General features: G+C 40.5%; 1 protein-coding gene and 1 long non-coding RNA gene across 2 annotated transcripts in view; both read right to left on the bottom strand.

Annotated features, from left to right (window-relative positions):
* The window catches only part of Prep (prolyl endopeptidase), a 112,981-nt gene extending 102,513 nt beyond the window's left edge, over window positions 1-10,468 (bottom strand). Inside the window, exons 1-2 of the mRNA XM_027928270.3 lie at window positions 10,217-10,468; window positions 5,233-5,307 (exon numbers count right to left, since the gene is read on the bottom strand). Coding sequence (XP_027784071.2) covers window positions 5,233-5,307; window positions 10,217-10,261 — 120 coding nt within the window. The 5' untranslated portion in view covers window positions 10,262-10,468. The remainder of the gene's footprint in view (window positions 1-5,232; window positions 5,308-10,216) is intronic.
* Window positions 10,469-18,437: 7,969 nt separating this feature from the next.
* On the bottom strand, window positions 18,438-24,187 carry LOC114086710 (uncharacterized). The gene is made up of 3 exons (XR_003581689.2): window positions 24,095-24,187; window positions 19,352-19,461; window positions 18,438-18,620 (listed from the first exon to the last, which is right to left on the bottom strand). It is a non-coding gene; the product is annotated as an uncharacterized lncRNA (long non-coding RNA).
* Between the last annotated feature and the right edge of the window lie 913 nt (window positions 24,188-25,100).

Here is a 25,100-nt window from a genome sequence, read left to right as displayed (position 1 = left end):
GCACTGCCTTCTCACCAGTCAAGCCGAAAATTGTTAATAGAACCTCCTGAGTTGAGAACCTTTCTGTATATTGATGGGAGATGTTACAAAGAAGTGTAACAAAGGTAAAGGTGTTGCCACGGAGAGGCTTGTTAGCAGCAGAAAGAGAGAGGGAGATGGAGATGGCTCATGATAAAATAGGACCTGAATTGGGCATACACAAAGGGGCCAGGAGACCAACTGAGGAAGAAAAAAGTTGGGTAGGGCTCAGACAAAGTGTGGGGTTTGGAGTTTGTGGTTTTGTTTGCCATGAAAAGTAAGTACACATACCAGAGGGAAATCAGGAAGGTGAAGATTAGGAAGTTGACTGACTATATGCAGATGAATTTCAGTGGAGGGACGAAGTGGGAGGGAATGAATCCTTCTTATTACTAGACTGTAGGGCTCAAGTTACCAAAACTTTGGGGTACACCAAAACTGCTGCAAACTTCTAGAAGCTGCAGAGGATAAGCTGGAAATGCCTATGGAATGGGAAGCATGGGCCTTTGAAGCCTGCCCATCTTGGCTTTGAATCACTGTAATGGCTGCAAACTGCCTCCCTCACATGTCATACTGAAAATTTCCATGGTTACCTGATGACCCATTCATACCACTGAGATTTCACTACGGTTTATACATTTCAAGAGCATAGCACACTTCAATGTCTAAAAAGGTTTGAAGCCTGAGTTTTGCCTTTATCTTACTTTTGATGTTTGGTTTGTATTTCCTACAGAGTCTCCTAGAATAGTTTTCACAAAGGTATTTTAAGTCGTAGTCATTTGGAGCACTGTGACCTTGCATCCTTCTCTCAGTGTTCTACCACAGCCACTTTTTCATGTTACTGAGCAATCTCGATAGCTCAATGAGTTAATAAATTCACACCATCTCATTAAGAAAATGTATTCTATTTGTGCAATCACTTCCCTCATGTTGGGAAATGATTATTTCGGGTTTTCACTATAACCAATGAAGCCACAAACTTGCCATTTTCCAGATCTCCCCAACAATTTCTCTATTTTTGTTTTGTTTCTTGTTTGTTTTCTTTAATGCTGGGAAACAAATCTACAGCCTTAGGCATGCAGGGCAAACGCTCTACCACTGACCTTCATCCGCAGCCCCAGATCTTCCCTTTTCTGATAGTGACATTACTACCGTCCCAGTAGTTTTGCTCTCCTTTTTATCCTCAGGTATTTGCTTTTTGTTATTCATATTTGCTTTTTGTTATTATCAAATGGATTATTTTTTCATTATTGATGGTATGTACTATGGATTTTATGTTTACTTTGTACAGAGTTGCTTTATTGAACTAATTTTCAGTTATTTCCCTTAGGTTTTCCCGATGCATGAATATATAATCTGCAATTAATGATAATGTTGTTTTCTCTTCCACCATATTTTGATTCATGTTTTATTTCGTTGGTTAAAGCATGGCAGGACATATAAAAATAATGTCAGAGAACATTCTATCTTCGTGTAATCTTGTTCAAGCAGTTGAATCCCACTTTTAGCTTTGAATTTTAAGTTTTTTTTAATATTAGTATAATTATAAAGCTTTATACAATTTTCTATTTATATTAATATTAAATTGCTCTTGAATTCCTGTGACAAAAACTGATGGTTTTTAATCTGCTCATTTTTATTTATATTTTTTACACATACTCTTACAAGAAAGAGTGCGTATCTTCATTGTCCAATATGGTAGGCACTAGCCCCCTGTGGCTCCTGAGCACTGAAATATGGCTGAAATGATGCGATGTGTCAATTACATGGTGGAATCTAAAAAATCAGTTTTTAAAAAAAGATTGTAAAAACATCTTAATAATATTTTATACTGATTACATGTAGGAATAATTCAGAGGGCTGGGAATGTAGTTTGGTGGTACAGCACTTGCCTAGTACACACAAGGGCCTGGGGTCAAGTCCCAACATTGGCAAAAAAAAGAGGAATGTTTTGGATATACTGTACAAAATAAAACTAATTTCATTCCTTACTTTTTATATGTGGCTACAATAAATTAAATTACATATGCATTATCTATCTGTTAGGCAGTACTGGTCTACTGTTTCCTCTTTAAGTTAAGTTTTCCTGTCAGAGTTGAATCTGCTTCATAGAATCAATCTAGTGGTATGTGATTTGCAATCTGGAATATCTGCTACAAAACAGGGTTATACGGGCACTGGCAGCTTGAAAGGATTCACCCAGATTCAACCCCCTCCTATCCCTGTTTTTAAAAAATATTCCAAGCTACCAGTTTGTCCCAAGATTCTTTTATAAAGAATAAAGCCTTACATGCCAGGCACTGTCAAAATTAGGTAACCTATACTAAATACACGATTGAATCAAAGATCTACTGATAGCATTTCAGATCTCAGTATAAAACAGCTACAAATGTTTCCCACTTCTGACAGGTTTTTATTAAAAAATGTAACAAGCAGCCTTTTCTTTGTTTTGGAGGTGATGTTAACATTCTCTTCACACCAAGGCATGGCCAATGCACCCTGTGGGTATGCTTATGACCACCAGCAGAAAATGTTCCTGCTGCTTTTTAGGTTCACTCCCTACCACCCCACAACAAAAAAAAAGAAAAGAAAAGAAAAATACACCCTACTATCCTTTTGATCTGAGAACAAAATTTAACCCTTTCAACTCCAAATGACACACTAGCCCACATTAATAACAAGCCTGTTTAGAGGAGTAAGAGAGGTGTGTATTTAACAGGCAGTGAGATGGCATGGGCTGCCCACCCTGACACCTATGGCATGCTGTCACACAGGTTACTGTGAGTATGGGGGATGGTCCAGGGTCCGGGTATGAAGGCTCACAGAGTCCCATGGCAAGCATGGACATGAATAAAGTCCTACAGACTGCATCCCAAGCTATTACAGCCTCAAGTCTCCCTACTTTGAATTTAACACAAACTTGATAATCACCTGAGCTATCTAGGAACACACTAGATAAGTGACCATGGGCAACTCAATCACTTAGTACCTCAATTTCTGCATCCGTAAAATGGAAAAAATAAAAAGATCTACTCAAGAGTTAGAGAATTAAATGAGACGGGGTGCATAAAACTCTCGAGAAATTATCTGGCACACAGTAAGCATCCTATAAATGTATACCACAAAAATAATAGCATATACTTCAATGTCATTAGCTTCTATCAAGGCTGACTGCAAGCTTGCTAATTGGAAGCTTGACATTAACGAGTTCACTGATGAGCAGCTTCATCCACTAATTGGAAGCTTGGCATTAGTAAGTAGCTTGTCATCCATGGGACCAGCCACTACCAACTAAGGAACACCAAAGTGTGCATCTTCAATGAAGAACAAAGTCTGCTGTGGCTGAATTGATCAATCACTAAAAAAGGCTGGCAAACTCCAGGGTGTACCTCAGGCTTCAGGCAAAGATATCATCATGTCCTTGGGGACAGGTCTACCAGGGATACTTGGTAAGTTCATGTTCTTCCCTGGTGCTTTCTATCCATTACAGTTACACAACTGCCTGCAATTCTCCACTCCCAGCCTCAATCCCTTGGTCTCAGCTTAGTCCAATGCAGGTGGTCAAGGTCACCTGTAGGTGACAGTTGAGGCAACAACTCACACCTGTTTACCTCTACCCCTGGTCTTAACTGCAGAGCCAGAGTCTTCCCTACTCCCAAAGACACTCATCTGTTTCTCACCTTGGAATTTCTACCCATTCACCTAAAACCCAAGGCTTCTTTGAAGAAAAATGAAAACACAAATGTCAACCACTCTTACCCACAAGACCTGTCTTTCTTGAAGGAATTAGAAAAGGAAGAGAATGTACGGTTATAGAATAAAGTAACGACCATTAGAAAATCTGGAGATGGTAGTATGCTGACTTCAGGAATAAAGGATAAGGAAAGCTGTAAGGGCTTCCATAGAAAAGCAAGGAGAAGAGACTCCAGTTGCAAAGAACAGGTGAGGATGGTAGAAAGGAAAGCAGGCAAGCCAGGGTGGCACAGAAGAAAGAAGGGAGAGATAGCCATGGGCTTTACTCCAGTAAGAGCGACCTCCTCCTGCCTCCACTTTCTCCTCTGCCATATATCACCATGTCCCTGTCTGGCACCCCTCTCTCACACATGCCTTTCCTTGTCAAAGCAGGGAGGTCCTGATTCCATTAACCAGGCACACATCAGGAGGGGATGCTTTCTGGAAAATCCAAATGGCTTTGTGAATCTGAACCTGGGAATATGACCTCAGTTCTTCAGGAAACATTAGTATGTGTGATGGCAAAGGCCCACATGATGAGGAGGAGCTAAGGAACAGAGTTTTGGAGGCTGGTCTGGAAACTGCTCAGAGAGCTTTGACATTTTTCTTTTCACCTTCTTCTTTTTTTTTTTTTAATGGGAAATGTATTCTGGGACTGTAAACAAGTTCCAACTTCTGGAATGGTGAGTGCATCAGAAATAGTACACATGTTCTCATGCACTGAGTTAATATGTACTATGGTCATAAATAAGAGTCAAAGATCTTAAGGTGAATTTGAGAAACACCATTCCTCCTCGCAAGCAAGCTTAATTAACCACTTAAAGTATGTATAAATAATGAACTTCATTCAAAGACAGGAAAACTATCCAGAGGACATAGCAATTAGGGGCAGCTTTGTTAATGAAGTGAAACTTTAGATGATTCCTTGGAATAATATGTTTTTCTCCAAAAGAACAGAATGCACTGTTTTTATAACAAAAAAAAAAAAAAAAAAAAAGAGAAATTTTCCCCTCCACCACATTACCTTTATAAAATATAAGACTGTTCTTATATTTTAATTCCGTTCTTGTTTGTTGTGTTAAAATCAAAAAGTAGCCTAAGCTCAGCATTCAGCTTGCAAAACAGCATTTGTTCAATATGTAAGACTTTCTCTCCTTTGGGGAAAAAAAATGCATTAGGCAATTTTTTCTACAGATCATCTTTCTTCAGTGAAAATCCATTTCCTTCCTTCCTTCCTAATCCTTTCATTTCAAATACTTGGTTCATTAGTGTCATGACAAACTAATAAGTTACTTGACTTTCCCCTGGGGACTATACACACTTTGGTCATTTTCCCCATGAATCATCTGACAAAAAGTGGTAGTACCACCAGGCACACACACCATCCTGTGGCAGAAAAAACAGGAGAGGCTAGAAAGACTGACAACTGCAGTCTAGGCTGACTACTAAGCCTGCCTATCTTTAATTATGAGCCGAAATTACCTTGGTTTGTTCGCTGTCTGGGTCTTCAAGCCAAGCATAAGGGTCACAAATTTTATGCCCATGATAATCCTGTACCTGCAAAAGACAATATGGAGCTGTTAGATAATTAGGGCCTAAACCCAATTAAAATTAGTATTTTCTCAATGTGATGGAGAAATAGGAAAGGGACAAAAAATACTAACTAATTGGCTCACTGGCAACATGTCTGCCCAAATTACCACATGAACCAAAATTGGCAGGTTCTCAAAGGTGTCAAGCCACTCTGTGAAAAGAACATTTTAGCTGCAGAGGGAAGAAAGATGAAAGGTCAGAATGGGAAACTGCTCTGTCTGAACAACACAAAACAAAGGCCTGCTGCTGTGCTAAAGAAACTCGAAAATGTGCAGTCAGGGGCAAAGCACAGGACACAATACTGTGGGCACATGAGGAGGGCACTCTGAGAAGGAGCCACCACACGTGCTTATTTTCCTGCTCCTGCTAAGCGTTGCCTGTGATCAGAAAGTCTCCCTACAATACAGCGTATGGTCAGTTTTGTTTTTAAGTCTCAAGTGCCAAAAAGCAAGTCACTAATACGTGGCAGAATGATTGTCACCGGCTAAAAAAGGTGGTTTACGTGCAATGAAGACTTTTTAAACTGAAGCCCTTCTTCTTGTTATACACTATTACGAAATGCTTTTGTTCACTTACAGCAAGACATGAAAGCATAACCATTTAAACTATCCTGGTATATGAAGAAATAAAATTGCTTTGGGTAAGCTGGGCGTGGCAGTATGGCCTGTAAATCCTGGGACTCAGAAGGTTGAGGCAGGAGGATTACAAATTCAAGGCCATTTAGACAACCTGTCTCAAAATATAAAGGCCTGCAGATGTAGCTCCGCAGTAGAGTGCCACTGGACTACATCCCCACTACCAAAGTGGGGTGAGGGGCTGCTTTGCATAAGTAGAGCCTGCCAGAGGGGAGCCATCCCATCTGGGAAGCTTCTGATAGCACAAATTCCAGGGCCTGGCCTCAGGGATTAGTTAAGGGAGCTGGAAGGAACAACTGGGTCAATTTGTCACCACTCTCCAGATCATGATGCCTAAAGAACTTATTCAAAAGGAAACCTCTCCCCCTCAAACTATCAAGATTAATCCAATCCACTGAAGCCACAATGACAAGTCTTTCCAATCAAGCCCGTAATCAATGCGAGTCTTCCAGTCAAAGCTTTCTGCACAAGGTTATTGGCAAGGTTACCTCTGTCTCGGATTGAGTTTTTAATATCTCTTGCTTTGTTTGAAAATATCAAAAGGTAAGGATCATTCCTTCTAGCAAAGTATCCTAGAAAAGGAACATCTGAATCCTATTTTTCACCCTGGTTAAAGTTCCAGCATAACCACTGCCAGGTGAGAACAACCTCCATGGCCTACAACACCAGGCTTTCTGCATCTCTCTCAACTGATGCAGGTGAGAGAACTCCTGAGGAAATGGATAGATGAAGCAGAACATGCTGGAACCATTCTCACTATACAACTGACTGTCAAGAGCAAGGAATATAAAACCTGACTAAAATCTCTCCTGATGGGTCTTCATAAAATTACCAATTTTCAATTTTACCTCTTTGGAGTTTAGCTGTCACCACTGAATGAAAGCTTTTCATCTCATCTGCAAGTCTTATATTTTACACACCTTGGTTATAAAACAGGCTTAAAATAACAATTCTCTTTTCCTTGGTAATATGAAATAAAAAAAAAAAAATTGAAAGTTGTAAAGTATCTCCAACCCAGTATGCAAGATCTATGCCAGACCTCGGATTAAGATTAAGATTAGGTAGAGATCAGATACTAAAAAAATGTCCTAAGGCATACCCAGGAACTTAACTTTTTACAAAAAAAGGTAGAAAAGATTAACTAGAAATCATGTTAACTATATGACTAAGAGAAGGTACTGATTGCCAAATGCTAGACTCAAAGTAATAAATATTTACTGAATATCCACAACTCTGGAAGAGGGTTGTGGACATTCTTATTTCACAGATTATGAAATGCAATTCAGAGAGGTTAATAAGAGTGAAGTCCAACAGATTTACTGTTTATATTGGAGATTATGAGTTAAATTTGTGCCATAGATTTCACCCACATTACTTCATTTGATCCTCACTGTGAAGTCATTTGCCAGATGAGGAACCTGACGCTGGAGAGAACTAAAGCAATTAACAAAGGTCTGAGGGTTAACAAGCAGTAGGACTGTAACCCACCCACAGCTAACTACAAAGCCTATGGATCTAAGATCCTGCTGTATCACTCAGCAAATGAGCAGGGCGTGGTGGGAAAAGGCAGGTGCACAGCTAGACTGGGAATCAGAATCCTGTGTATGGTATACCAAGCTGTCTACTGAATGGCATCTACCACTAAAGAAACAGCCGTATCTTCCCAGACCTGGCACTGTCATCTAAAGCAGACTGAGGTTGGTCATTGAAAAGACATTTTAACGAGGACAAGAAATTGATTTTCAGCGCGATCCCACAGTCAATTCCAGAAGCTGTGGCCCACACACCACCCTAGTTTTTTTTTTTTTCCTTTATAAGACCATACCCTACAATTGGGGTGGTCTCAGACACATTCCTTGAATGCAAATCATATAATATATCTGGTTCTTCCATCTGATTGTAAGTTTGCAAACCATTCCTCACCTCCTCAAGAGGTTTTAAAACAGAGGCCTGAGAAGGCACTGTGTTAGGTAACCCTGTTCCATGTTTTATCTATACTGAACAACAGCTTGCCCACTGCTTTCAGGATAAAATACAGACACACTCAGCTGGAAGGACCCATCAAACCTGGTCCTGCTCCTCTTCCCAGCCTCATTCAAGCTTACCCATAAATGAATGGCCTGGTCACAATGGCCTTCCTAATACTACAAACAAATGCAATTCTACAACCAACCAGGCCTCCATAACTGTATCTTTATTTTAGTCTCAACTTCAGGAATGTCCTTCCTCCCTATCCAACTGGTTAACTCCCAATCTCAATTCACCTATTATTTCCTCCTCCTGATGGAAATCAGCTCCATTCTCTTTTGTGTTCTCCTTCCAGTACTCTTTCATCATGGTGTGAGCAAGACTGAATATCCTCACAGAAACACTGATGGAAAAAAGTCATAGAACTGCACAGGAAGTGTCATCGTTTCCAAATTTTTACCCAAGAAGGCAGAAATCCACCAAAAGCGTTCCATGCTCTAATCCATAGTTCAGCAGGAAACTGCTGAGCATGTGGATGAAAGATGCTCAAGTGAGAAAGAGAGCTATAGCCATCTCTAGTGCTGGTGAGAATCGAACCCATGTTCCAAATCAAATGCATAAGTCAATCCTAGGGCTTAGTGACTAGAACCCTGATTCAGGAAAAAGGCAGCCCATGCAGGCTGCCAGGGATAGTACACTAAGTGAGCAACAGAAGAGGATCTAGGCTGGACCCCAACTGTGTTCCCTCGGCCACTAGACTTAGTTATCAAGAGTTCTTTGGTGAGAAGAAACTAGAGAATATTAAAATTCAGAGTATAACCTTCCAAGTTGTTTATAATCTTTTAAATGTTCTTATAAAATCCCTACTTAACCCTTTCAGAAACTGTTGAACACAGAAAAACCAACTATAGGATTTTGCTACACAGAATAGCGAAGAACTAAGCAAGACACAACCACCCTAAAAAACAAAACAAACCTGCAGAAGCAAGTAAGCCCTAAAGTCAGTCTTAATGGTCCATATATGTGGGGGAAAAAAAAAAAGCCTGTAACAGGTATATCTGTCAAAAGTCACCTAGCTAGTGAGTGAAAAAAACAGAATTAGCAATCTGTCCTCTTTCCCATTCTAGCAGTATGGTTTTACTCCCATATACAAAGGAAACAAACCTTTGGGACTCAGGGAAAGAACTTCTTGGGCTGTTAGGGTAAATTTCCTAAGTGAACAGCTGAACAGACTTAAGAGACATGGTTCCCAGCTGGCCAGTGGGAATGAGATACACTTGGAAGTCTTCACTTACAACAATATGTCCTTTAATGCCTTGGCACCCTTTACCCCAATGTGAGATGTGCTTTAGAGTACAAAATTTCTGGCACAAATCAGGTCAAAGTAAACAGAACAAAAAAAAAATGAGAAGTGTATCATACAAAAATATTTTTCTAATTCTATTTTAAGTGATCTGAGAAATTTGGCTATCCGTACAAGAATCATGACCACAATGTCTGGATTCAATCCAGCTCTTAAAATACACCAGAATAGAGGTGTCTGCTCAGAATTTCACTCCCTGGATCTCAATAATTACCTCGAATTCTTCTGCAGCTTAGGTAAATGACTAACTCCCGCTAGGCAAAACTTACTTTGAAAAAGGCCATGCCCCATGACCCCTCAACTCCCTGTCTTGTGTAAGAAAACTTACACCAGCTCTGGTGACAATAGCGGGTCCCTGCTTTTCTTTCCCCATTACTCTGGGTCTCTGCTCCCGCGGCAACCAACGCCCAGCACTCCGCTCAGGACTGGGCAGACTTAAAACAGAATGAATGAGCTTCAACTCCAAGGACTTCAAAATTCTAAGTTTTAAAAGTTTGCTTCTGTTTTTAAATCTTACATCATCTCACACGAACACACATGCACACACCGGCGTACACTTTCTCCTACCACCATATTTAAGAGGCTTCTCTAGTCAAAAAGCAATGACACCTTCTGTCTTCCTAGTCCCTTAAGGCGCCCCTTCCTAGCCGGGCGTCTGCCCTTGACCCCATTGATTTTAGGAAGCGGTGCTGACCACGGACTCTGCAGCCAGCAGACCGCCAGCAGACCATCAGCGACCGCCAGCCGGGCCCCCGCGCCCCCGGCCCGTTTCTTGCAAACAAAGGCCGAGGGGGAGGGGAGGGACGCAGGGGCTAGGGGCTGCAGAGAGAGGAGCCGCAGGCGGCGGTCGGCCAGGCGGGCGGGCACCGGCGGTCCGGAGCCCGGTGGACTCGGCAGGGGTACTCACCACGGTCTCGTCGCGGTACACGTCGGGGTACTGGAAGGACAGCATGGCCGGGGACGGGCAGGAATACGTGGAGGGCGCGGGTTCCCGGAGCGGACGCGAGAGGGCTGGGCTGGCCGCGGGGCGACTCTGGGGCGCGGGGCTGCGGCCGGGCGGTGGCGGCGGACGGACGGCTCTGGGACAGCGCGCTCTCGACCACACTGGCGGCGCGGTGCGAGGATGTGAGCCTAGCAGGAAGCAGCTGTCGGCGAGGCCGGGAGCCCCTCCCCGCCGGGCGGGCCTAAACGGCGGCAAGAGGGAGAGAACTCGCCGTGCGGGCGCCAGGTCTGGCGCACAGCTCCCTCTGCAGGAGCGCCGGCCGCGGCCGCGCCGCCCGGGCGCACGGAGGAGCACGCCGGGTACGCGCCGCGCCCGCGCCGGCCGCCCGCCCGCCGGGCCTCAGCGCCCCGCTCTGCCGCGGCCGCGCTCTGGAAGGAAACTCAGGCTTTGCCTATTGATGGATTGCCTCATCTTATCCAGCCGCCCTTTTACCGGGCCGGGGAGGGTTGGGGAAGGGAGACTTTCTTTGCCTCTGCTCCTGCAGTGGCCTAATTTCCATTGCCTGCGATTCTGGACTTGGAAGGAAGAAATAAAGATCGTGATAAGCGTGGAAGAAACTCATCTCCCTCCACCCCAGCACCCCTGGTGGACAACGGCTGGTTCCGCATGGAGATTTTGGAGGTTCTTTGAGTAGTTCTCAGGGCAATGGATGAGCCCCTATTTGAAATTTACTGATTGAGAAGGGACCAAGGTGGTGGGATTGCATATGATCTAGGATATTTTACTTATTCTGCTGGTTCCTTCCCTTGGTTCCTGTTTATACATGTTGAGCACCTACTGTTATCCTTGTGAGAGAAAAACAGTAAACACGATGCTTCACTCAAACCCTTGAAATTTTAATAGTTATATTTCTTCATCTTAGAGCTAGTGAAGGTGTGTATTTTGGTCTTGTTCTCTAGATCACCCAGAAAAGGCTTTTCAGCTCCAGTCATCCAAGCTGTTGTGTGTACACAGTGCGTTTTCTATCCCTGGTTTCTTACAAGTCCTGGAAAAGAGCTTGGGTGGGGCCAGAAAGTCCCTCATGTCCTGAATGTGAACATGTAACTATAGTACACTTGTGTCTTCTAATTCTTTTGTGGTATCATTTCAGTCCATGCCTCGCCCTTTAGTCAGCGTTTCTAATCATGGTAGGGTAGGTAATGATCATTTTCTATATCTGTTCCTAGATTAATCTTTTAGGTCATCCCAAAATTCTCAGTCCTGGGAGAACTCATGCTGTTGATGCTGAACAGTGAAAACACACACAGTGGCTGAGGACCCTGCAGTTCCTGGTCCCAGTCACCACCCCCACCGAGGAACTGTTTATTGGTGCCCCTTGCTGCCACTTGTGAGGGGGTTCTTTAAGAGCATCTCAGAGACACTTGACCCAGCAGATCCTCTAATAAGAAACAGTTAATGCTTATTGAATATTTTTTAAAGCACCAGGATGTTGTCCTATTTAAACTTTCTGATATGAAACCTAATATTATCCCAATTTGACTGTTATAGTCATTGGACTGACTTTTGTCCAGAGCTTCACAAATAGTAGAAGAGCCAGGATTCAACCCAGGTCTCACTGTGCCAGCACTCATTCTAAACCACTCTGATGGCCTCTCTCTTCAGAAACAAGTAGGTGTATTCTATATTTTACAAGGGCATCCACTAGGAGGGGAAACTTCCCTGGAATTTCAATTTAGAGGACTGAGGTAGAAAGTATGACAATTGTGGTACTCAAAGGACAAATTAAACCTCAGGTATCATCCTTTTCCCTTCCAGTCAGACATCCAGGTGCCTGATTCCTTTGGGCCCTGAAAGTTAAAGATGTGTGTGTGTGGCACAGATGCAGTGGACTAGAGCAACAAATTGCACCTGGGTGAGATGAAGTGGAAAGGAAGGTAAGAGAGCATACATTCCCCTCCCACTGGACACTTGATTGTGTTGTCTCCTTTAATCCTATAACAAAGCCCATTTTATAGGTAAGGAAAAAGAACCCTATCAGGTGGAAAGCTTTTAGGTCATTGCACACCTAAGACAGAATCAAGATTCAACTTCATCAATTGATTGCGAACTCAATTTTATCCATAGAAAAAAATGAAGAGAAAGGCAGTATTTGAGCTGTCTCAAAATTGGAGTACTATCTCCAGAATAAACACCAGAGTGCTCTGTCATTACAGCTTGTTTTTAAGGGAATTTTAGAATTAACACTGAAAATTCATGCTCTAACCTAGAGCAACCCATTCCTAGAACTCTAGGCCTGGAATAGGGTGGAGAGTGGGGTGGGGAGTGAGACACAGAAGGACTCTAGGGCAGCCTTCAGCCTCTCCTCTATGATGTGACCTCAAACTTTGTGCCCCATTCATTTATGCAGTCACCCCCTAAGAGGTAGGCTAGTGACTATGCCTGCTCCTTGGCTCTCAGTTCTCCTTGAGTTGCTTATCAAAACATTCCTCCTACCCACATGCAGTCTCTTCAGGAGAGGAATTCTGGGAAACACACAGGGATATTCGGTTGGGGGGGGGGTGTGGAAGCTAAACTCCATCTCACGGTCTACTTGCCACACTGAAGACAGGGACTGACTGCATTCACCCAGAGGAAGAAGTGTCTTTATTCTTGAGAGACTGCACCTGCCCAGGGAAAGCATATATTTTTAATTCACACAAGGGTGCCATCTTATTGGCACACCCTTAGAGACTCAAGTTTGCATGATGACTGGACAATTCACCTTTTAATTTGACTCTGATTTCCAGGTAGCTAGCTAATCTATTGACTAGTAGAATGCAGTCATTTTGGACTACTTTCCCCCAAGATTTACTTTACTTTTCCTGTGTAACTTTTACTGAAAATGCTTATGTGTTCTTTTACAACTAATCTCTGCATAGCATCCCGAAGTGTGAAACAGTTCCTAGAAAGAGTAATGTCCTCTTTCTGGCTTTGATACTAACTGGTTTCCTGGCTTTGAATGAGTCTATTATATCCTCAGTACCTTAGTTCACATTTGAGACAAATGAATCAGGTGATTTCAAAGAATTCTAAGACTTTATTCTAAGTGAGAGCTACAGTGGAAATATAGGAACCTCAAAACCAACTCTGAATTAAAAATGAAATTGCCTGTGGGGAGTGCTATCCTTACCTTATGAAAAGACTGAAGTTAAGACTGGGCCGTGATCATCTACCTACTGAAAGGACTTTATAATTTCTTTGGTTTTCAAACTGTTCACAAGGGCAGACTTGGCTCTAAGGGCTATTGCTGGGCCTGTAGTCTATACTGAACTTGTAGATCTAACCTTTTTAGGAACTATTACTGTTCCCTTCTAATACCATTCTCTCAGTATAGACAGGGTTAAAGAGATACGTGAGGTGGCTGGAATTATAGCTGGGAAGTCCAGCTCTCCACCCTATTCTTCTCCTTCTCAGCTTAATGCCTGGCTGAATTAGGTTGTGAATGAGAGGATAAGGCTAAATTCAGCCCAGGCAAAAAAACAAAACAAAACAAAACAAAAAAACATGGGCAGAGAAGGCAGATCAAGAATGAATCTGGCTTGGCTCCATGGTGCATGCCTGTAATCTCAGGAGCTTGGGAGGCTGAGGTAGGAGGATTGCGAGTTCAAAGCCAACCTCAGCAAAAGTGAGGTGCTAAGCAACTCAGTGAGACCCTGTCTCTAAATGAAATACAAAATATGGCTGGGGATGTGGCTCAGTGGCCAAGTACCCCTGAATTCAATCCCTGGTTACCCCCCCCCACCCCCCCCCAAAAAAAAGAATGAATCTGACCAAAATAAGAGAAAGAAGGCAGTGGATTATGTGTGGATGGAATATCATATGGATATAAGGAAGGTCAGGGGAGTAGAAGAAGGACATGGAGAGGGAGAGAGGAGGGACAGGAAGGGGAGGAATATGGGGTGAATTCAATAAAATCATGTTATTTATATATATATAAATAACATTATATATATATATATATGTGTGTGTGTGTGTGTGTGTGTGTGTGTGTGTGTTAGGGTCTGTAAACAAGTCAAGATGGCGCCTGGCATTTTGCCAGAGGGAGTGGTTTGTGAAGTAACACCAGCAAGCCATTAAGTGTGGAGATTCCTTATTGGTTGACTGCTGTATCTAGTTTATGTTAATTAAGATAAGCTGTGTGTAATGTATATATACCCCTCCTGTCCTACAATAAACGGCTCCCACTCCTGCTATATCAATGTACACAAGTTGTTCGTCACCCCCCGGTTATTTTGCTGCAGCCGGACTGCGGCATATATATATATATATATATATATATATATATATATATATATATATATACCATAGGGAATCTCATCTTTATTTATATGTAGAAAGTACCAATCAAAAATGATAATTGACAGAGTAGAGGAAGAGGGAGAGGTGAGGGGAGAAAAAGCAGGGGAATGGGGATTGAAACCAAATTTCATGTGTGCACAATTCTGTCAAAATGAACCCAACTACTACGTAAAACTATAATGCTCTAATTTTAGGGAAAAAAAAAATCTGGAGTATTTTCCCACTTAAGTTCATTGAACGTATTTATACCCTTTCTAATGAAATTCTTTTTTTTTTAAGAGAGAGAGAGAGAGATTTTAATATTTATTTTTTAGTTTTCGGTGGACACAACATCATTGTTTGTATGTGGTGCTGATGATTGAACCCGGGCCGCACGCATGCCAGGCAAGCACGCTACCGCTTGAGCCACATCCCCAGCCTCTAATGAAATTCTTAAGATGGGAATATTGGTATATTAGGAGAGAGGAATCTTTTTTCATATGCTGTTATTAGGAGAAAATGCAGGTGTGGTCCTGCATATAAAATGAACTTGGTTTATTAAAATAGAGAAAGATAAAATCATCTATTCACCTGCTATTTTAAATTACGAACTGAAAACTCAAAACAATTCAGTAAATATAATAGGTGATAGAAGAATGTATCATTTTGAAACTACAGGCTATGAAGTTAAAGATGTAGGAGAATAGGACCACAGTAAGGGAGAAAAAATGAGATAAAGTACAATAGACAGAGCATCACAGATTTGCTAATATCAGGAAAGGTTAAAAAAATATACACACAAAGTACTATGAAGATAAATAATAAACACATGAAAATAGGCAGAAAATCAGCTAGACACACTTTATAATATCGTTTCCTTTTATGCTATCAAGAAAGATTGCCCTGAAAACAAATGACCATCAGAATTGTCTATCACAAAGGGCCATCTTTAAAGGAAAGCATCTTGTTGCTTTTGGGAAACCTAACCCAGAGGATTTGTGATGATTAAATAACTGATGATTTAACTCAATCAAACACCATGAGCAGGATATATATTGGTTTTTTGTCCATTAGCATTCAGCAATATATTCCCACTTCTTTGCTGTCCTCTATATTGCAAGGGGCAATATAATTGCAATCCTGTAAACTACCTTTCATAAACTCCCTTGTGAGCTTATTTCTGTCCAGGTCTACCAAAGGAAAAAAATAGAGATTAAAGGTGGAAGGAGGAGAGACACTTCTTTTCGCTTAAATTCTCATAATGGCAAGAAACAACTAAAATCTCATGCAATACCAGCACAGATGGGTCATCGGGGTGGTGGTGGTGGGATCTTGGGCCCCAGCAGCATCAGCAAATTCAGCAAAGGGACTGTGGACTCCCAGGCTCTTGCAGAAAATCAGTGAACGTGCAGGGTAAGGACTTTTAAGTAGTAGCAGCAATCAGGACAGCACAATGGAACTGATCATTGTTCACATGGATCCTGCATGATACTGCCTTTTCCTTCCCCAGCCTTAGGAATAATACTGGCTCTGACAGTTATGAATCTCCATCACTTTTTTGTTTGTTTTAAACTCTTCCAGGCCATCCCATTGTAGAACAAATTCCTTATACTAATGTCTCTGTTTGGAATATCTAGTATGGTTCTTTTTTCTGTCTAGACACTTTGTACCATGAATATGAGAAAGGAAAAATAACAGGCAACATATTTAGACTCTGATGGTTTTACATATTGGAAAAATGAAACATAGAAAATAAATGCTAAGATATTAAATGTTTCAAGGGAAAAAAATGTGATGTGATCTCCCCACAATAGTAAGCTGCAAGAAAGTGTAAAAATAACAAGCTTGATTTGGAAAATATAAAATGTAACTTTCAGAAATGAAAACCTGTTAAAAGAAAAAAGTGGTGGATAATTTAAAAATCAAATTAGAAAGTTAAAGGGAGAATTCATGAAATAAAAGGTAGCTCTAAGATAACACCAAATTCAATACAAAGAGTTGGAAAATGTGAAAGAAAAGGAGAAATATGAAAGTAGAAACATCATTTGACATCTCTGAATTAAAAACAAAATTCCTTAATTATTCATGAAAAAAAACCCTGAGGAAAAGTAGGAATAGAATATTCTTACTCAATGATAACCAAAAAACCAAAAACAAACAAAATAGATAAAAAGAAGCGGGGGGACCAAAAACCTATCACCAACATCATTTAAAATATGGAAACATTAGAAGTATCTTCCTTATGGTATCAAAAGAAGAATGAGCATGTCACCCTCACCACCTCTACTCCACATTGCACTAGAGGGTTAGAAAGAAGAAAAATAAACATTTTTATATAAATGTTTATTTACTTACAGAAAGGAAAAAAAAAACCCTGCCATTAATTATTCCAAATAATAAGAGAGTTATGCATTGTGGCTGGATATATGATCAGCATACAAAAGTCAAGTGTATTTTACTTTCAACAATTAGAAAAATTATAATTTTTAAAGAGACACCAGTTTAATGGAAAGAAAAAATGTGTAAAGTATCTGAAAATAAAATTTAAAAACTTGGTAAGACCAGAGTATAAAAAAATTAGATGACTTTCCTGAAAAACATTTAAAATAAAACCTAAATAAATGGAGAAATATCCCATGCTCATGGATTGCTATATCTAATATTGAAAAGATGTCAGTTGGCCACAAATTGAGTTATAGATACAATGTAATTACAGTTAAAATACCAGTATTTAAATTAATTTACAGAATATAGGATACAAAGTTTTAATTATGAAAAAAATTTAAAAAGGAAAGAAAATTATAACATCTAACATAACTTGAGAATATAGACATCAAACTTCTAAAAATATTAGTATAGAAAGGACAGTCCATCATGGTCTAGTTGATTTCTCCATGGCATACAAGATTGGTTTGATTAAAAAAAAGAAAATCACTTATTTGCCACTTTAAGATAGTAAAAGCAAAAAATCATGTAATTATTTAAATTTCTGTAGAAAATATTTAATAAAATTTAACACCACTTACTAATTACACAGAAAGATGGTATGATTGTATAAATATATAATTTTTAAAATCTGAGTTTAAATTATTCGAATTTTAGGAAGCTGCTGGTTATAAAATGGATATATAAAAGCCATTATATTGATAGGTATGATAAATGAAGCCATCGTCCTACTTCACCCTCCCAAATTGCTGGGATTGCACCTAGACTGCCTAAGTGTTCTTAAGGTAAGTTTATACACATGTGCACCACTATACACATACAAAAATGTGAGCATTTGCATAAGAATATCAAATCAGGAACCAAACACATATACATCAATTGAAGTAGAGATGGTGGTGTATGCACACAATAGATTAAGCAATGCATACTATTATAAAATAATATCTTAATATTCACTTGACTTTACCAGAAGAATAAGAAACTAAAGTGAAACTGATGGGATTACTGAGTTTGCAATAGACATTTCTTCAAAACAGAAGATATTAGTTTTCAAGAGAGCTTTTTGAAGTTAAAGTGGCAATATTATGAAAAACGAACAGGCCTGCATTTTCCCTAATGTTTTGCAGGTGCAAAAGTTGAATAAATACTTAACTCGAGCTAAAATAGCTAAAATGTCATAGTCTGTATGGAATGTTTCTGTGTATGTGTGTGTGTGTGTGTGTGTGTTGTCTACATTTAAACCTTTGACAGCATTTATTGATTTCTTGCTTTTTGTCCACTCAACTGAAAGTTATGGTGGAAATAAATGGTTTTAAATTCATCTTGAATTTCTTGGCATAGCCCTGGTATTACAGACACAAGCCATTCCACACTGTTATACAGACTTGTTTTATTAACTTACCTCTCAGACAACAGGGAATCTTTTCACTAGATAGCCCACTAAACTGGTGCCAATTCAGAGTACCCTTTGGGAATTTGGGGGACCATAGGCTGGTCTCATTAGTCAATACATGTGGCAGAAGGGAGAAATGGTATCCTCCTCAGAAGCAATGCTTAAAGCTGCTCTATGTGACTAAGATCCAAGAACTCAGAACGGATTTGAAGCCTGAAAGAGCAAAAGGCAGATATGGAAGTCAGGTAATGAGCTCTAGAGTTTGGAGTCAGGGAAGTCAGTTTCTATAACTTGTGAACTGTAATACAGAAAAGGATGCAGAGAGGGACAGGAGGGACTTAGAGAAGGTCCTGAGTAATTGAGCACTGTTCACATTACTTACAGTGTTCACCCTCAGCAATCACTTGTGGTTTATTTAAGGGACAAAAGCAAGAGAGCAGGGCAGGAGCAATCCTGCAGCATGTCAAAGCTCGGGGTGAAACACCAGAAAGAATGCTGACTGCAATGGAAGGAAATCTCCAATTCTATAAATATTGCCTGCCAATAGGGAAGCTCCCTTGAGGCCTCCCTAAGCAGTCATCCAAAGCCTCAAGATGTCTTTCTGTATTTCTTTCTAAGACCTTACAGGTTACAGCACAGGGTTTCAGGGGTTTAGATGTTGGTGAGATATATAGGTGTCTTAGAGTTCTGGAGTTTCTTCTCTCAATACTTGCTGTCCACTGGCTTAAAGAACAGCGATCCTGGTTCTTTCAGGACACTTTTCATGGCTCAGACAGGGCAATGGATTTAAATAAGAACGTTCACAGTGAAAACAACTCACTTGTTCCTTTCTACCCCTCGTATGGGGACAAATCAAACAAATCATTCACAGCACATTCATTCTTTTAAAAGATAAAGCCTAATGAATTTGGTCCAGTAGTTGAAGGAGGAAGCAATGTCTTTACCTTCTCTCCACCTTAGAGCAGAGTGGGACATCCTCCCCTTTGAGTGGCTGGCAGAAGATGTGGGGTAAGGCTTCTCAAGGACCTCAGTACACAATCAAGTCCCCTATAAGCTGAGAAGAGGTGTACAGGACAAAGATGAGTGTCAGGATTTCACCTGGATGGGAGGATCGAGGCGCCAGTTGCAGACTCCTAGAAGAGCATCTGGGATGCAATTTGTTGTTGTCTTTTACTTCTATCTCCAGGGTCTGAAAAGGGCCAGTTGCTTATAGGTCCATCTTCTTTGAAGTGGAGACTAATATCTAACTAGCATTTTTAAAACTTACTCATCAGGAACATGGGCTTGCTGATCATTTCTTTATCTTCTCAGAACAACCCTAATCTCTCAGGGAGCCCCTGCTCCTTATTCTACTGTATTCTCTGGCTGGGGATGTAGCCCAATGGCAGAGTGCATGCCTAGTGTGTGCAAGGCCTGGGTTTGATCCCTAGTGTGAAAAAGGAGAAGGAGGAGGAGGAGGAAGAGGAGGAGGAAGAGGAAGAGGAGGAGGAGGAGGAGGAGAAGAAGGAGGAGGAGGAGGAGGAGGAGGAGGAGGAAGAGGAGGAGGAGGAGGAGGAGGAGGAGGAGGAGGAGGAGGAGGAGAAGGAGGAGGAGGAGGAGGAGGAGGAAGAGGAGGAGGAGGAGGAGGAGGAGGAGGAGGAGGAGGAGGAGGAGGAGGAGGAGGAGGAAAGTTTGGAAACTGGGATTACCGGTGCGTATGACACCCAGGACCCTCCAGCATGTTCTTCAAGTCTCTGAGTTGTGGTTTATGTTTGAACCTGCTAAACTCTCTTTAAGACCTGGCCATTTGGTGTCTCAAAGTTCACCGCACTGCCCTCTGCTGGCCTGACTCAGAGTTGGTAGCTGTTCTTGTGCTGAACTAGGATAGCTTCAATTAAGTACTAGACTCGTAATGACAGATTCAGTTTGCATTAGTTGCTGAACCAACTCCTATTGTCTTGCTCCCTTTCCTTGTCTAGTGAAATTTCCCATTTCTTAAGAACTTGGAAACTTTATGCTCTTAGGTTCTGCAAATGTTGCACAAAGCTCCTGGAAAGGGACACTGCCTTCTGAAGTCTACTTACCTGCTCATAGCTTAATCCCTGTAGTGACATGTTCTTCTAAGGCCCAGGATTGAGGTTTCCTCTGTTTTTGTAAGCCATGGACCATTTCTTGGTCCTGAAGTATGTTGACCACTATGCCACCTAGATCCTTAAAAGGGAGTTAGAAAAACTTTCCCTGGGGTGCCCAAGAAGTTTGTGATGAAACAAATTGCTTCCCACAGAATCACCCACCACTGCCTCATCCTGTACCTATAACACAAGACTGTTTGCCTGTCTACTCTAGAAAGAATGTATACATTTAAAAAAATTATCTACTAATAAGGTCCTCTTTCATCACAATAAAGTATAAACACAGGTGTGAATTTGTCAGGTGACTAGAAGTTTGCATAACATTTAAAAACTGAAAAAGAATAGAGTTTTTTCCCCCTCTCTATCCCTCTTCACCATCTTAGGCAGCTCTACAGAATTCATTCTCTTAGAATGTTTGAAATTTTGTGTGTATTAGTATGTACCTTTCCATCATCTTGTCAACAGGCTTTCATAAATCTAAGAGTTCTTGATCAGATTTTTTAAACAATACACAGCAATCTTTAATCTTTTGAAAACATTAAGCATATTTATAATAAATTCACTTTTCTTGAATTCTCTTTGTTGTAATTTTAGAAAGCAACTTAAATCAAATGGGAATTTTCACTTTACAGTCATACACACGTAAGTATATGGGTAAAAGTAGCTTTATAAATAAACAGACATTTATTCAAATGAATTTACTTTCATTTATTTTTGAATGCTTAAACATCTTGTAAATATCATCCCCAACCTGCCAGTCTTCATTCTCTTTCTTCTACTCCCACCACCTTCTCAAACCTTTCTGTCACCCTGTTATTTCTACCTTAAAAAAATAGAAATTTAAAGAGATATTCAGGTTTCAGTTATTTTAGAATAAATTTATATCAATGTCTGCTCTATGTAGCTGTGTTTGAATTATGAGCAGTACATCCTAGTACATAAGCATCTCCTTTGTCCTGCTAAGTAAGTAGTGTGATAAGAGCAAATATTGACATAAGTTGTTTTTTTCCTTTCTTTTATCTTTCCAATTATTTTATCTTTTAGAAATATCATTATTTTAATATTTGCCAGGCTATTGTTTTGGAATATCTTATTTTTATAGAAAAATTTTGATCAAATACAAAAATATGGCATCATTATACAGCATTATATAATGCTAATGCTAACTTAGTCTGTTTTTTTTTTTGTGTGTGTGTGTGGGGGGGGGGTATACCAGGGATTGAACTCAGGGGCACTTGACCACTGAGCCACACCCTCAACCCTATTTTGTATTTTATTTAAAGACAAAGCTCAGATTTTTTAAATATATATTTTTAGTTGTCAATGGGCTTTTATTTTATTTACTTATATGTGGTACTGAGAATCAAACCCAGTACCTCACACATGCTAGGCAAATGCTCTACCACTGAGCCACAACCCCAGCCCTCTTGATCAGATTTTTATTTGCTGTCCTACAGGATTTGACATCCCACTAAAATCGCCTATCCTTCCAATTAGCATCCTAGCCTCAATTCTGAGCTTGAGCCAATGTTGCTCTGTTTGCCTAAAACATTTCTTTTGCATCTGTGCAGGTTTTCAGAGTGATCTGTTCCTTATATATCAATTTACATTGTTTCATTGACACTGACCTTTCTGGATTTATCCAAATCTCTTACTAAGAAACATTGTGCTTTTTATCATGCAGAAGTACACCTAGGAGACTGGACAAAAGAATCACTTGAAAGATAAAATGAAATATTGATTCAACCATCAAAATTTTGCCCAGTTTTTCCTTATATATCAAAATGTAAATATTTCTCAAGGAATAGTGAGAGGCGTCTATATTTCTTCAACCTATGTGATCCTCTGCTCAATCTCCTCTGGCTCTCAGCACAACAGATATGGACATGTAACATATAAGTACGAAGAGTTAAATTAAATGATAGAATCACAAGAAATAAAAGAAATGCAATATGTCATCTTGTTCCCAAACATCATCTCTGAGTATTATGTTAGGATTTTGATGGGCACTTCAGGAACAAGTATTTTGTTTCATAAATATTTACTTCATGCCTTCCACATTCCTAATACCATGCTAAGAGCTGGAGACTTGATTAGAATGTGACAAACACAGTCTGTGCTCCTAGATTCAGGAGGGGAGAGTGACAGGCTACTCTAATTTAAAGCTATGAGTCCTATAGGACAAGGTGCTGTAGGAGCAGAGCACATAGTCTTGAAGGGACAGAGAAAGGTTCCTGAAGGTAGTAATATCTAAGCTGAAATCTGAAGAATGAATAAGAATTAACCAGGTACAAGTCTGAAGTGGGGTGGGATGGGCAGGTCAACAATGTTGAAGGGAGCATCTTCTGAGTGCTGAGGGATAGGGATGTGTTTGAGAGAATGTGAGAGTTCCTTACAGTTGGAGCACAGAGAGCAATGTGGAAGTGAGCAGAGGTGAAGCCGGAAAAGGAAACTGGCCAAATTGTGCAGATTTCCCTTATTCACAAGGAACTAGGAGAGTCAAACTCTGGATTTATAGTAAATAATATTTGTAGCAGATGATATATATTTATATATATAAATGATATATATTTATATATATAAACCCAGATATAAATATTATATATATATATATATATATATATATATATATATATATATATATATATATATATAATATTTATATCTGAGTCAGATGTTGTAATGGATGAGACAAAAATTAGGAATCATGTACAGTGGTGCATGCCTGTAATCCCAGCGGCTTGGGAGGCTGATGCAGGAGGATTGTGAGTTCAAAATCAGCCTCAGCAACTTAGTGAGGCCTCAACCAACTCAGCGAGACCTTGTCTCTAAATAAAATATAGAAAGGGCTGAGGATGTGGCTCAGTCATTAAGTGTCCCTGGGTTCAATTCCTGGTACCAAAAAAAAATAGGAATTAGGTTTGGCTTTGCTGCTATAACATAGATCCTAAAAATTTACGAGAGAATAAAAAGTTCATTTCTTTCTCACTTTACAGGACTGAGCAGTTTCAGGTCAGCAGCAGAGGTGCCAAAGGGGGAAGGTGGGCTCTTTGCCTTGCAGCAACTTGGGTGACTGCAGTTGTGCTATCTTAAACACAGGGCTTCTAATGTCATCACTCCTGGAGACTGGGAGGGGATCAAAGGATTGTGAGTAGGTGGTTTTTATGGGCTAGGCTGAAAGTAGCACACACTGCTTCCTTTCACAGTCCAGTACTCAGTCACATGGCTTCACCAAACTGCAAGGGAACCTGGGAAATGAAGCCCAGTTATTACTCAAGAAGGAGAGGAAGTGGATTTGGGGGAACAACTGGCAGTCTCTGTCTGGATTGTGAAAGGAAAAGCCAAAGACTGCAAATCTGAACCACTGCTCATAACTTTGCCTCTGAGCACTTTGTCTAGTTGCCTCTGACCATCTCTCATAGTCCTTGCCATCTTTCAATTTCTAGTTCCCTCACACAAATGTATCCAGCTCCTCTTGGGTGATTTATGTCAGCCCTAGGCACCTAGATTTCCTCAACCTATGTGATCCTTTGCTCAATCTTCCTCTGCCTCTCAGCACAATATCTGTTTGCTTACCTGGCTCAGCCTGTTCTAAGAAACGAGTCCAATTTTGATGGTCAGTTGGGATAACCAGATGCGCTGGTTGGTGAGTCAGTAGGTGGCACTCTGTGTCAGCAAGACAGCCATTGAAAAACAACGCAGGCTGAGTGAGCATGAGCACTCAGGCACGCTCAGGAGAACCCACAACACTGGACCTACTTCCTCAAGGCTGAACTTTCAAAAGGGCGGCCACACCCAGGCTGACCAGTGGATTGTTGAAAACAGGGATGTCAACATGCTCTGAACTGCCTGCCAACAACAACATTTCCTTTGTGTTGCTGCTTTCTTCATGTTGCACTCAGGAAGGGCAAAGAAGTTTGACCTGTCTGGGTTGGAGAACACTGTGAGCACTCTCCTTGGGGGTTTCTCTCCCTGAGTTACATACAGAAAGAGGCCTGCGTGTTTTTAAATGAGAATTGAGGCGGCAACTTTCATAACCACTGATTAGCCCTGTTTACTATTAGGAAATCCTAGGATCCCCATCAAAGGCCTCATTGTTTGGCTCTGTGTCTCTTTCCCTTTGTGACCTTACTAAGGTAGCCTTTCCTTCAGCTCATCTCATTTTTCACAGTACTATTAAGGTGTAGATGAAAGTGGTAAAAGAAAGATTTGGAGATACCTCTCCTCATTAAGAGCTTAAACTTTGTATTTAGCAGCCCTAAGGGGGGATGGGGAATCTGCTGATGAAGAACTTATTTTTATCTATGTACATGTGTATCCCTTGGTTCTGTCTCTTTTTTGGGTCCAAATTCAAACATTTAAAACTCACATGCCTGTACTTATGATTCATGCGATCTCCGTGTCATGATAAACAAAACAGGTAGCTTCATGGACAAAGGAGGTAAGAATACCATGGCTTCTTATTGGTCTTCATTTATTATAAAAGTCTCCCAGATATAACAGGCAAGGAATTGATTTTCCCTATTTCCAATTCGTACAGTACTCTATATGAGAGATTAGTATTTTGAAGTCATCTAAAAAT

Source organism: Marmota flaviventris, chromosome 6, assembly GCF_047511675.1.
Source record: "Marmota flaviventris isolate mMarFla1 chromosome 6, mMarFla1.hap1, whole genome shotgun sequence".
In the NCBI taxonomy this organism is placed as follows: Eukaryota; Metazoa; Chordata; class Mammalia; order Rodentia; family Sciuridae; genus Marmota; species Marmota flaviventris.
Note: the sequence above shows the minus strand (reverse complement) of the source record. Positions and strands in the feature narration are given on the sequence as shown.